The following is a 14,513-nucleotide window of genomic DNA, read 5'->3' as shown; positions in this document are numbered from 1 at the left end:
GACGTGAAAAAATCTTAACTGGTTTACTGCATAGCGTTCATATGTGTTGGTGCACATTGCAGGTGCATTACTAAATTGTCATGTGTTATGCCACTAGGCTAGGGGCTATCAAACTTATAGCCCACTAGGCTTTTCATGAACACAACTCATTCATAAATGTAGGATCTAGATCCCATCTACTAAGAGTGTACTTGTTGCCACTGAGTTCATCTTTGAGTATCTGTGCATCAGGAGCAGCAGGAGAATGCAGCACAACTTCACGAAAAGCAGCGACAGATAGGAGTAGTAATAGAACTAGGCACAAAGATGGCTGATATAGCAGCCTTATATAGGTTCACCCTGACATTGTGAAAAGGACAATCAAAACAGGAGCTACTACAAAGGTTCTATACATGTGATGTAGTACTGACGTAGTACTACACAGGTACAGTACTATTCATCTGATGTAGTACTACACAGGTATTATGTGATGTAGTAATACTACACAGGTACTATTAATCTGATGCAACGTTAGTACTACACAGGTACTATACATCTGTTGTAGTACTACACAAGTACTATATATCTGATGTTGTTACTACACATGTACTATACATCTGTAGGAGTCTAGAGAGAAAGAGTGACAAGAAAACCAATCCAACCAGAAAAAGGAAGGCTGATCCTGTGGGCAGATGGATACAAACCTAATGTGTTCTGTACAAGCTCTGTCCTCTTCTAAAGTATCACTAGGCAACACTTCCCTACAGTGTAATTACTAATGGAGGGCAATGGAAATGTGTTTCTTTTCAGCTGGTCAAGGCTTTGTGTTAAAAGTCCCCCGAGTGGGATAGTGCAGATACAGTCAGTAAACCATCATCCTTTCATTTCTGTTCCCTCCATTTGACCAGTGGGACTCCATCGACGTCCGTCTGTCCGATCATCTGCCTGTCAGTCCGTCTGTCAGTACCTCCTTTTCCCGAGCTTCCCAGTGTCCGTCATGCAGGTTTTAGGACGAAGCGCTGCAAGATTGGAAACCAAATATGGTTTTGGTTCATTCACAATGAAGTTACAGAGAGATGGAGAGACGAGAGACAAAATTAAGGTGGTTCACACACAAAAATAGACAAAATATCAGAAATTCCAGTTTTTTGTTTTTTAAAATGTATTTTCCCCCCTTTTTTCAGCAAGCAGGGGGGAAATTCACACAGACGTTTTGGTGTCTTTGATATGTTTAAAAGACACTGAAACATTTTGGTTGATAATAGTGTGGAAATTTCATCTCTGAAATACCAATATTAATAATGTAGCTTCTAGTTTAATTTGCTGCTCACTGATTATTGTATTATACCTGGTCTTTTTTAAATGTATATATACTGAACAAAGACATTCTGGCTGAATTGCATTGCCTACCTGGATCAACTGTTTGTTTCTTGTTGTTGTGATGGACTATCTGATTCTCATTGGTCATCTTCACATCTTGGTCCTCCACATAATTGCTGCAAAACAACACAAGGAGGGGAAAACACACCAGTTTCACTTGTGTCTCTGCATAACCTGGCCAGGTATATGAAAGGCTGGAGCATGCGAGCAACACAAAAACTAAGGACGGACTGACTGACGACAACAAAGCTTAACGCGAGCAGGTCCAAGTCTTATGTCTTACAATGAAGTTACAGAGAGATGGAGAGACAAGAGACATGAGTGACAAGGGACTAGGAGGTCTTTTGGAACTACTGTAGAAGAACTTGGCATCACAAACCAAGCTGTGGGTTGGAGGTGGGGTGACTTGAGGACATGAACGCAACTTCTTTTAACATGAATCGACCGGGGGGCTGACAAGGGTAATGAGACACTCTGTTACTCACTGTTTCAGATCGTGATGTCTGCTACCACCTCGGGGGCTGGAGTAGAGAGAGCACATCTCCGTTTAACACGAGTCACAAAGAGGAAGACTGCAGTGCCAATTACACCGTTATAACTAATAGGAACGTCTGTCCTTGAAAAGACAGGAGAGTTTCTCCCACTATGCTAGCTACAGTCTCCTGCCATTTGAAACAACTCACATCATGTGAATATGGTAAATGACTTCACAAACTCTGCCACTATGAACATGTAGACAGAAGAACCAATAAGCATGTGTGCAAGTTGATGGACAAGCAGCCAAACCTATCCGCACATGTGTACATTTTGATGGACAGGGAAATAATTTGCTTATATCAGGCTGCAGCAGCAAAGTCCATGCTGGGTTACCTGATGACAGTGTTCCTTTCACGGTGGGCAATGTGGGCGTTGTCGGTGAAGAGGATGGTGTGGTAGGGCACCACCGGGTCACAGGTGGGAAGGATGCCCCGCGCCGCCTGGCTCACACTGTCCAAGATGCCATTATACACCAGGAGGTCATCCACTAGCAGCTACACAAGGTACACAAATAAGGCTTACTGCAGGCATTAATTTATTACCCCTTATTTTAGCCCAGAAAGTTAAACAGAGAACAGATTCTTGTTTACAGCAATGTGTATATAGATATGTATAGTTGTGTATATAGATATGTATTGATGTGTATATAGATATGTATAGTTGTGTATATAGATATGTATTGATGTGTATATAGATATGTATAGATGTGTATATAGATATGTATTGATGTGTATATAGATATGTATTGATGTGTATATAGATATGTATAGATGTGTATAAATGTGTATATAGATATGTATAGATGTGTATATAGATATGTATTGATGTGTATATAGATATGTATTGATGTGTATATAGATATGTATAGATGTGTATAAATGTGTATATAGATATGTATAGATGTGTATATAGATATGTATTGATGTGTATATAGATATGTATAGATGTGTATAAATGTGTATATAGATATGTATAGATGTGTATATAGATATGTATAGATGTGTATATAGATATGTATAGTGTCATTGTTGTTTATTGATGTTTGACAGGTCGTCATCGTAAATACGATTTTTTTCCTTAATTGACTTATCCGTGTAAGTAAAGGTGAAATAAAAATCTACAGAAGAGTTCATAGTAATAGTACTTTATTAGACCATTATAGTCTGAAATTATTCTTATTCTGCTTTGCTCCCGAGTCCTAAGATCTGGGTCTCTCTGATGAATATGGTCTGTGTTACTGTACTAAGGAGGAGAGAGAAGAGAAGACTGACTTACCCCAAACTCCTTTACCCCCCTCTGTGGTGTCTTGGAGTAGTTCCACAGTTTGATCATGGACACGGTCACTGGCTGGTCAAATATGAGATACACGCGATTCACCAGTCCGGGGAGCACCGGTGCTAGCCACATGTGTCTGCCATCATGAGTGTTGTTCACTCCATCTACCAGCTTATCTGGAGTCCTTACATCACCGTTCACACTGTCCAGGACATTCACACTGTCTGGGAACGCAGCGATATCTAGGAGAAGCACTGTTAAAGAATGGACTCAGCCAAACTGTGTTGACTGCCATGTCATTACTCCTGCCATTTCCATTTCCTCCACTAGAAGCCACCCTTTTACTATTTCAGGGTACATTTATAGTTTGGGATTTCACTAAACTTGGTCCAGGGAAGGTACAAGAGGTTCCCACTATATGAACAAGCTGCAAAATTGGCTATATCGAAATTTCGTAAAAATGTATATGAAAACAAAAACTAGTGTGGTTAGGGTTAAGTTTAAAAACAGATTTTAAGAACAGAAATTGTAGAACTAGGTGGGGCTTCCGACTTTGCAACTTGGCCAGATAGTGACGACCGGTACAGGGAGAGCAGGCTGGTGTCCCTGTACCGGTACAGGGAGACCGGTACAGGGACACCAGCACTAAACACACCTGATTCAACTAATCAGCACACCCTTGATTGACTGAATAATGTGTTTTAATGCTGGAATAAAACGAAAGCCTGTACACCCTGTGGATTTCCAGGACCAGGGTTGATGACCAGTCTTAGGCCAGACTCGAAGTCTCACGCTAGCTAGCTCAGCCAGTCAGGTCAAGTGAGACTAGTGACCACTGGGTGTAAGTGTAGATTGCAGCAGTGGTGGTTCTCTCTCTGTGTGTGTGTGTGTGTGTGTGGTGATAACATTGTAGGTAGGATACTGTTGTCACTGAGGAGTATCTTCTCGTTGTTTTGGTCATAGAACTCCAGGCCGTTCATGCCGATGTAGTAGGGGTCACCCCAGGTGGTCAGCAGCTGCAGCTGGAAGATGACTGATGGGGTCAAGGGTTAAGGAAGAGACGTGGAGCCGTGTACACACTCAGTACTTTTACAGTCATCAAGTCATTTAGTGATCACAGTATCCCAAGTAGGCGAAACTGGTTGTAATGACATTGAATATGTACAGTATGTCTTCTATGAAAGGTATAATATATACTGTATATTGTCAATTCTATCCACTAAAAGGTGAAATATTTTGTTTGTAAATGTTATCCACTGGTCGCAGTATTGCTGTATGTCTATGTAAGGTGACATGTTACGTTAGTAAAGGCATACTGTAGACCAGGGTTCCCCAAATGGCAGCCAGTGGGCCAAATCTGTGTGATTTCTGAAGATTTTTTGTATTTGTATAAAATATTCGTTGTTGGACATAAAAGACTATACAATCACCAGTAAATCAGCTCAAAGTGATTTTAATTTAGAAAATCTGTTCCCAAGTATTCTAAGCATTAATAGAGAGACATATGTGATCTTATCCCAATGTAATCAGCGTTTGATATTGATTATGTTTTTGTCAAATACTATATCTGTTTGGGCTTCTTGTGTACAAATTATTTATCATTATGGACCCCCGACCATCCGCTTAAGAAAAAAATCGTCCCGTGGCTGAATGTAGTTGGGGATCCCTGCTGTAGGCCTTATATTCTGTGGGACTATGTCTTGTGAGCAGCAGGAGGAAGGATACATCCACAAGGCATGATGGGGGCCTCGTAGTCCATGCTGGCTTGCTCCTGTCTTCTGGAGCCAGCCCTGAAAACCACACAAGGCACAAACCTTAAAATGACATCTCATATTGTATTGCATTACAGTAGTAGAGTATATGAATTATCATATGAATGATTAATTTGATACATGACTAGGTGTTTGGCACAGTGGGGATAATAGATAGAATGCTATTTTACGAGACACTAAAACAGTTTGATGCATCACAACAGAGACATTACATTAAACACCTTCCTACTGGGAGGTGGCCTACAATTAGCCTGGTCCCAGATCTGTTTGTGCCGTCTTGCCAACTCGTATGGTCATTAGTAAGACGGCACAAACCGATGTGGGACCAGACTAGCCTAGAAGTAAGTAGTCACTTGAGTGTGTAGGCCGAGTCCTCTGCTGTCCTCTTGCTGTTGACCAGGCCTGTGGTGGGGGTCTGGAGGAGGTCAATGAAGAGGATCTCCTGAGCAAAGTCAAAGTGACAGTTCCCTGGTCCCTTCCTGATGAGGAAGCCCTCTGCTGGAGAGATGAGCATATTGTCCAGAGACACATGGATCACCTTCACCTGGAGAACACAGGAATAGGGATAATAAGAGATGGGTATCTTAAGAAATGGGTATTATGGTTAGAATTGTGTTTTTGTGAGGAATAGGTATTCACCCCTTAAAAAACCTTTTTCTCAGTCAATATTCAGATATCTTTAAGGATCTATGGCAGAGTGTAAAGCACCCTTATGGGGCATCGTATAGATTTGTACAACTACATTGCACTGCACCTTTAATGACAAGACTCACAAATACAAAAGCAACCTACAGGGCCCAGATATTTCAATTTGAATTTACACTTCCTCCAGGCTACTAAAGCCAGTTCTCCATCCCAGTGACTCTCTCTCTCACCCCTCTGTAGGAGTCCTCTGGGGTCTTGTTGTAGTTCCAGATGCGGAGGCCAGCCACCGTCTGGGCCTTGTCAAAGTTCACCATCAGGGTGTGGTGCTGGCCAAAGGAGAATGGAATCAGCCACATGTGCTGGTCCTCAGTGGTGATGTTGTGGCCGTCAATGAGTCTGGACAGAAGAGAGAGAGACACCACACTGGTCATTCAGGAGTATGTTGGAAATGAAAACGTACAGTTATGAATATAACTACTGTTCCCTGAAGGAGGGAATGAGGTATAACATACTATGGGGGGAGTCAATGACCAATCATATTCACCTGAAGAAAACTGAAATCACTCTCAATGGGCCAATGGATGCAGAGCCAGCCCTCGGAAGCCCCGCCTTCCTGGCTATAATACCGGGGCTTGCATTCATTTCCTCAAATCAGTACCACTCTTCAGCGAGCCCAATACCCCTGACTACGCAGGCCAAAATATGTTATACCTCGTTCCTTTTTCAGGGAACAGTAGTTATATTCATAACTGTACGTTCCCTTTCAGTCGGTCACTCGGTCTAACATACTATGGGGACATACAATCACGCCCCAAACCAGCTCAGAGGGTACCAAAATAGCATGCACACAGCAGACCAAGCACACAGGTTTAACCGGCTCCAAAAAGGGGTTACAGAAGCCACCTTTTTCCCTAATACTTATCCGAGAAGCCTGAATTGTCAGAGCCTCATGAGGCCTGAACTGTCAAAGCCCTATATAGGGAACCATAACCTGCTTTAACTTGGCTATGCGCACTGACACGATGCCACAGAAGCCCAAGTCCATAGACCCCACGGTTCCAAGAACAATACTTACACTACATGGCTAAAAGTATGTGGACACCTGCTCGTCGAACATCTAATTTCAAAATCATTGGCATTAATATGGAGTTGGTCTCCCCTTTGCTGCTATAACAGCCTCCACTCTTCTGGGAAGGCTTTCCACTAGATGTTGGAACAGTGCTGCGGGGACTTGCTTCCATTCAGCCACAAGAGCATTAGTGAGGTCGAGCACTGATGTTGGGCGATTAGGCCTGGCTCGCAGTCAGCGTTCCAATTCATTCCAAAGGTGTTCGATGGGGTTGAGGTGGAGGCTCTGTGCAGGCCAGTCAAGTTTATCCACACCGTAGCGTTAAGATTTCCCTTCACTGGAACTAAGGGGCCTAGCCCGAACCATGAAAAAACGCCCCAGACCATTATTCTCGATTTTATACACCTGTCAGCTACGGGTGTGGCTGAAATAGCCAAATCCACTAATTTGAAGGGGTGTCCATATACTTTTGGCCATGTAGTGTCCCTTGTGAGCCTGAAATGTCAAGGAACCGCAAGTCCAAAAAAACAGAACACCTGTCATGACTTGTAAAGCGCACATATGCGCTGCATAGCATTGACGAGAGTCGATGTACCACGGCAGCCCAAGGCTCAAACCCACAGGGAACTGTGGTAACCTGGATAAATGCGCAACCTGTGCACTGCCTAACTCCCACTCCCGGACCCAACCATAAGAATACTATGAGCCACACTGGGAGCAGTTACATCCAAGCGATAAAACCTCACAAAGGTATGTGGTGAACCCCAACTTGCTGCAGCACAGATATCACAAATCATCATGCCCCTGAACAATGCCCAAGAAGCCGCCACACCCCTAGCGGAGTGAGCACACACCTGGGAGATAGCCTCCACAATCCAATGAGAAAGGCGCTGCTTAGAAAGCGCCCTACCCCGAGTTGGATTAGCGAAACAAACAAAAAGCTGGTCACAAATGCGGATATCCTTGGCCCTATCCATATACGTGCGCAAAGTGCGCACCGGACACAGGCCATGCAACCTCCGTTGTTCACTGGAAGCAAATGGAGGAGGTGAGAAAGGGAACAGCTCAAAAGCCAGAGACCTGTAAGACATAGGCATAACCTTGGGGGAAAACAGGAAGGGTGTAATGATAGCGCGTGGAGTCTTGTAGGAAAGGATCTTCAGGTCCACAGACTCCAATGGTTCAAATGGGAGGCTCAAACAGAGAGTCCAGAACCAAAGCCAGGTCGCAGGTCGGTACCATAGGCTTAGACAATGGTCTGAGCCAATGCACGCCTTTCAGGAACCGCACCACCAGAGGATGAGACCCCGGGGTAGAGCCGTCAATCCCTACATGACACGCCGAGATGGCTGCCATATAAACCTTCAATGTGGAAAAAGAAAGGCCTTGCTCAAAAAGCTCTTGCGGGAACATCAAAATGTCCACCAAAGAGCTCTGAAAATGAGAAACTCCTTTAACCTGACACCAACCCTCAAACGTGCGCGCCACTTATATGTAAACAACTCTCTCGTAGAGGGCGTACGCACCGACTGCATAGTCGTAATCATGTTCGAGGGTAAAAACTTAGCCGTCAAATTCTAACTTTTATGGGCCAGACCCACATATCCCATATCTGCAGGCAGATGATCCCCGGGAACCAGGGTTGTCTGGGCCAACGGGGAGCCACCATAATCAGCAACAGACCCTCCTGACGGACCCTCTCCATGGTGGCCTGAATCAGGTCCACCGGAGGAAACGCATAGAGCAGGGTACGAGGCCACTGATACGCCAAAGCACCCATTCCCAACGTAGCGCCCAGATCCCTCATTGAGAAGAACAGGCAACAATGCACGTTTTCTCAAGAAGCGCAAAGATCTACGTCGGCCCTGCCGAACCGGTCCCATATCTGGGCAAACACCAAGGGGTGCAGTCTCCACTCCGTAGAGACAGGACTCCCCCAACCCCCCCCTGGAAAGTAGATCCGCACCCACGCTGAGAGATCCGGTAAGATACATCGCCCTGAGCAACAGGAAATGCACACTGCTCCATACGAGCAGATAACGGGCCAGGGTTAGGAGAGAGAGACACCGCGTCCCACCCTGCCTGTTGATGTACGCCACCTCCGTCCTGTTGTTGGACCTTACCAACGCATGATGGACCTCCAACATTCGGTCAGTAGCTCTAGGTAATTGATATGCAGCGCCCTTTGCGCTGTTGACCAAATCCCTCTTTCCGCATCTGTTGTGATCTGTTGTGATCACCCTGTGGGACACTACCCGGCCCATGAGAACCCGCTGCAACAGCAGTCGCGGGTCCCTCCAAGGAGTCAACGCCCTTAGGCAGAACAGAGATACCTTGAGCAACCGATGGCAGCGGCGAGATGGGTCCAGACGCATAGCAATCACCCAGAGCTGAAACGAGACGCATAAACAGAAGTCCCAGAGGCACCACAGCTATCACAGAGGAACCGTGCCAGACAGAGCCGGAATGCGAACCTCCTCGGTTGGGACAAAAATGCATTATTCAGAACCGAGTCCAGAATGAGACCCAAAAACTGAATGCGCTGAGCAGGAGTCAAACAAATGTTCTTGTGATACACTATGAACCCGAGAGACTGATTATGGGAAGCCAGCATGGCAGTTTGGAGCTCCACCTGTTCCCTCGACTCCGCTATGACCAGCCAATCATCCAGATAGGCCTATACTCTGATCCACTGGCACCGCACAGGTGCCAAAGCCGCCTCCACCAACATAGAAAAGGTGCGGGCAATAGGGAGAGCCCGAAAGGCAGGACCAGAAACTCGTATGCCAAACCCTTGAAATTAAACCTCAAAAGCTTTCTGTGGGAGGATGTGTAGCCACATGAAAATACGCATCCTTCAGATCTATGGAAGTGAACCAATCGCTGGGATGCACCGACTGCAATAGCCAGTGAAGTGTGAGCATTTTGAACTTGCGAACCTTGAGGTGCTTGTTTAAAACACGTAAGTCTAGGATGGGACGCAATGTTCCATCTCTCTTGGAAACTAAGAAGTACCGGCTGTACCAACCGCTCTGTACTTCTGACAAGGGGACCACCCGAATAGCCTGCTTCTAAAGGAGGGAGGAAATCTCCTCTCTCAAGACAGGCGCTAGGACCTCGGGGACCATTGACGTAATGATTCCACGAAAAGGAGGATGCACAGCGAACTGCAGACCGTACCCCTTCGTCACCTTCCACATCACCCATGGTGAAACTGCGCATGCCCGCCACTGGACAGAGTACACTGACTGTCTCCCATACATTATCTCCTGAAGGGGCAGAGCGCCACCCTGAGGACTGGATATATTTGTATTGTTTTGTTGTCATGTTTTTTTCATATCCACCACTCTGAAAGTGGGGAAGGAACTTTGTTTATTATGCCCACACCTGGACGATACTGCACTCTCAATACCCCTGAACACTGAGAAACCTTGGGTAAAACAATGTGCTTTCATGGTATCGGCGTTCTGATACCTGGCCCACACCGGGTTCAGGGACTTTGGCACCCTGTAACTTTCCCCCATTGACCGAGCCACTTGGGAGCACTGTTGCCACAGTAAATGCTTGGGAGAAGACGGCCAATCCACCCCCAGGTGATCTGTCGCCCTACGACACAGCTCCATCAAAGGCGCATTAACCACCAATGGTTAATTCTCCCCCGCCAAATCCAAAACCGGGGCTTTAGGCTGCCCCGGACTGATGTCATCCGATTCACACTCTGAAAATCCTCGAGAGCCAACCGGGGATAGTATATCATCCCCGGAATCTGAACACTGCCAGAGAAACCGGAATGAGCCTCACTCGGCTGGGATGACACCCCTATCAACTCCGACCACAGCTGCTGCTCTCTCCCGGCCTCAGTCAATCCCATTCCTGAGGTCACTTCACCGGAAGACCCTTCACTAGCAGCTTCTCACAAAGTCAGCACGAGGCCCAATAGAAATTGAACCCCCGCCGGAGACAATGATCCCACGAACTGGTCAAAGCCTCCTGAGCGTGTTTCCACCCCAGGCAAACAGGACAGCACTCGTGAGTATCTTTAATTTTCATTGTGAAACCACATGCCCTAGAGCACGGTTGGAGGTTCAAACTCATCTGGTTAGCCTTTTTGAACTTACTTTTACCACTGGCCATCTTACTCAAGCAAGGAAGCACTGGCTACACAAGCAGGGCAGAAAGTAGTGAGTTTTTAGCTAACACAAAAACCGATACCAAGACCAAACTTGCAACATCTAGTGGGGCGAGTGCCCTCTCCCCACTAACAGACACCTAAGTCGGAGCCGAATCTCGTAGTCTTTGTGTGCTTGAAAAGTTTGCAAATTGCGTGGCACGTTCTTCCTTCCGGCGAGTGGAAGAGCGAAGAATTGATTAAATGAATGCGAGCCCCGGTATTATAGCCAGGAAAGTGGGGCTTGCGAGGGCGGGCTCGGCATCCATTGGGCGTGATTTAACTTTCTTCAGGTGAATATGATTGGTCGTTGACTCCCCCCATAGTACAGTGAGGGAAAAAAGTATTTGATCCCCTGCTGATTTTGTACGTTTGCCCACTGACAAAGAAATTATCAGTCTATAATTTTAATGGTAGGTTTATTTGAACAGTGAGAGACAGAATAACTACAAAATAATCCAGAAAAACGCATGTCAAAAATGTTATAAATTGATTTGCATTTTAATGAGGGAAATACATTTTTGACCCCTCTGCTAAACATGACTTAGTACTTGGTGGCAAAACTCTTGTTGGCAATCACAGAGGTCAGATGTTTCTTGTAGTTGGCCATGAGGTTTGTACACATCTCAGGAGGGATTTTGTCCTACTCCTCTTTGCAGATCTTCTCCAAGTCATTAAGGTTTCGAGGCTGACGTTTGGCAACTCGAACCTTCAGCTCCCTCCACAGATTTTCTATGGGATTAAGGTCTGGATACTGGCTAGGCCACTCCAGGACCTTAATGTGCTTCTTCTTGAGCCACTCCTTTGTTGCCTTGGCCGTGTGTTTTGGGTCATTGTCATGCTGGAATACCCATCCACGACCCATTTTCAATGCCCTGGCTGAGGGAAGGAGGTTCTCACCCAAGATTTGATGGTACATGGCCCCGTCCATCATCCCTTTGATGCGGTGAAGTTGTCCTGTCCCCTTAGCAGAAAAATACCCCCAAAGCATAATGTTTCTACCTCCATGTTTGACGGTGGGGATGGTGTTCTTGGGGTCATAGGCAGCATTCCTCCTCCTCCAAACACGGCGAGTTGAGTTGATGCCAAAGAGCTCGATTTTGGTCTCATCTTACCACAACACTTTCACCCAGTTCTCCTCTGAATCATTCAGATGTTCATTGGCAAACTTCAGACGGGCAGGTATATGTGCTTTCTTGAGCAGGGGGACCTTGCGGGCGCTGCAGGATTTCAGTCCTTCACGGCGTAGTGTGTTACCAATTGTTTTCTTGGTGACTATGGTCCCAGCTGCCTTGAGATCATTGACAAGATCCTCCCGTGTCGTTCTGGGCTGATTCCTCACCGTTCTCATGATCATTGCAACTCCACGAGGTGAGATCTTGCATGGAGCCCCAGGCCGAGGGAGATTGACAGTTATTTTGTGTTTCTTCCATTTGCGAATAATCGCACCAACTGTTGTCATCTTCTCACCAAGCTGCTTGGCGATGGTCTTGTAGCCCATTATAGCCTTGTGTAGGTCTACAATCTTGTCCCTGACATCCTTGGGGAGCTCTTTGGCCTTGGCCATGGTGGAGAGTTTGGAATCTGATTGATTCTGTGGACAGGTGTCTTTTATACAGGTAACAAACTGAGATTAGGAGCACTCCCTTTAAGAGTATGCTCCTAATCTCAGCTCGTTACCTGTATAAAAGACACCTGGGAGCCAGAAATCTTTCTGATTGAGAGGGGGTCAAATACTTATTTCCCTCATTAAAATGCAAATCAATTTATAACATTTTTGACATTCGTTTTTCTGGATTTTTGTTTTGTTATTCTGTCTCTCACTGTTCAAATAAACCTACCATTAAAATTATAGACTGATCATTTCTTTGTCAGTGGGCAAACGTACAAAATCAGCAGGGGATCAAATACTTTTTTCCCTCACTGTATGTTATACTAAGTGACCGACTGAAAGGGAACCTACTATTTATTGGACACTTCATTATACTTGGGACACTTCGTTATAATTGACACTTTAGACTGTGTCTTATCCTTGCAGTGGAGGGACATACAGTGCCTTCAGAAAGTATTCATACCCCTTGACTTATTCCCCAGTTCGTTGTGTTACAGACAGAATTCAAAATCGATAAAATAAAAAAAATTCTCACCCATCTAGACACAATGACAACTTGAATTTTGCAAATGTGTTGAAAATTAAATACAGAAATATCTCACTTACATAAGTATTCACACCCCTGAGTCAATACTTTGTAGAAGCACCTTTGGCAGTGATTACAGCTGTGAGTCTTTCTGGGTAAGTCTCTAAGAGCTTTCTACACCTTTATTGTGCCACATTTGCCCATTTTTCTTTTCAACATTTTTGTTGATTATTGCTAGACAACCATTTTCAGGTTATGCCATAGATTTTCAAGCAGATTTAAGTAAAAACTTTAACTCGGCCACTCAGGAACATTCACTGTCTTCTTCGTAAGCAACTCCAGTGTAGATTTGGCCTTGTGTTTTAGGTTATTGTCCTGCTGAAAGGTGAATTAATCTCCCAATCTCCCAGTGAGCAGACTGAACCAGGTTTTCCTCTAGAATTTTGCCTATGAAGGAGTTCAATTCTGTTTATTTTTTATCCGGAAAAACTCCACAGTCCTTAACGATTACAAGCATACCCATAACATGATGCAGCTATCACTATGCTTGAAAATATGGAGAGTGGTACTCAGTAATGTCTTGTATTGAATTTGCCCCAAACATAACACTTTGTATTCTGGACAAAAAGTTCATTGCTTTGCCACATTTTTTGCAGTATTACTTTAGTGCCTTGTTGCAAACAGAATACATTTTTTTGAATATTTGTATTCTGTACAGGCTTCCTTCTTTTCACTCTGTCAATTAGGTTAGTATTGTGAAGTAACTACAATGTTGTTGATCCATCCTCAGTTTTCTCCTATCACAGCCATTAAACTCTGTAACTGTTTTAAATTGCCATTGGCCTCATGGTGAAATCCCTGAGTGGTTTCGTTCTTCTCCGGCAACTGAATTAGGAAGGGTGCCTGTATCTTTGTAGTGACTGGGTGTATTGATACACCATCCAATGTGTAATTAATAACTTCACCTTGCTCAAAGGGATATTCAATGTCAGTTTTTTTATTTTATTTATTTTTTTACATATCTACCAGTAGGTGCCCTTCTTTGCGAGGCATTGGAAAATCTCCCTGGTCTTTGTGGTTAAATCTGTTTTTGAAATTCATTGTTCGACTGAGGGACCTTAAAGATAATTGTATGTGTGGGCTACAGAGATGAGGTAGTCATTCAAAAATCATGTTAAACACTATTATTGCACACAGAGTGATACAGAAAAAGGGGAGCAGGTGAGAGAGCGAGAGAGAGAGAGAGGATCGGGGCAGGCAGAGAGACAGAGAACCGTGCGCATAGGCTATATCTTGGTAATCTAGCAATGCCTCGTAAATTCACCAAAAGTATATTAAAGTAGGCTACCAATGAGTATGGCTAAGCTATTATTCATAGTGCCAGTGAATTGAAGTTGAACATCGCCAAATGCATCCGTTTAATTAGGCCTATTTGTGCAATAAAAAGTATTGCCTATAGCTTATTTAATGAAACCCTGGCTGGCTGTTGATGTCCTATGTCAGGGCTCTCCAACCCTGTTCCTGGAGCGCTATCAACCTTCCTGTAGGTT

At 44.7% G+C, this 14,513-nt stretch overlaps 1 protein-coding gene across 2 annotated transcripts in view; it reads right to left on the bottom strand.

Annotated features, from left to right (window-relative positions):
• The window catches only part of LOC121547229 (katanin-interacting protein), a 41,021-nt gene continuing 26,508 nt past the window's right edge, over positions 1 to 14,513 (bottom strand). Inside the window, exons 20-28 of one of the 2 annotated variants that reach the window (XM_041858389.2) lie at positions 5,819 to 5,984; positions 5,297 to 5,487; positions 4,897 to 4,961; positions 4,094 to 4,204; positions 3,172 to 3,413; positions 2,230 to 2,390; positions 1,845 to 1,880; positions 1,390 to 1,475; positions 1 to 998 (exon numbers count right to left, since the gene is read on the bottom strand). In XM_041858389.2, the coding sequence (XP_041714323.1) occupies positions 940 to 998; positions 1,390 to 1,475; positions 1,845 to 1,880; positions 2,230 to 2,390; positions 3,172 to 3,413; positions 4,094 to 4,204; positions 4,897 to 4,961; positions 5,297 to 5,487; positions 5,819 to 5,984 (1,117 nt within the window). In that variant the 3' untranslated portion in view covers positions 1 to 939. The remainder of the gene's footprint in view (positions 999 to 1,389; positions 1,476 to 1,844; positions 1,881 to 2,229; positions 2,391 to 3,171; positions 3,414 to 4,093; positions 4,205 to 4,896; positions 4,962 to 5,296; positions 5,488 to 5,818; positions 5,985 to 14,513) is intronic. The other variant, XM_041858390.2, reaches the window with a different exon arrangement.

Source organism: Coregonus clupeaformis, chromosome 31 (assembly GCF_020615455.1).
Source record: "Coregonus clupeaformis isolate EN_2021a chromosome 31, ASM2061545v1, whole genome shotgun sequence".
Lineage (NCBI taxonomy): Eukaryota > Metazoa > Chordata > Actinopteri > Salmoniformes > Salmonidae > Coregonus > Coregonus clupeaformis.
This window is presented reverse-complemented; position numbering and strand designations above follow the sequence as displayed.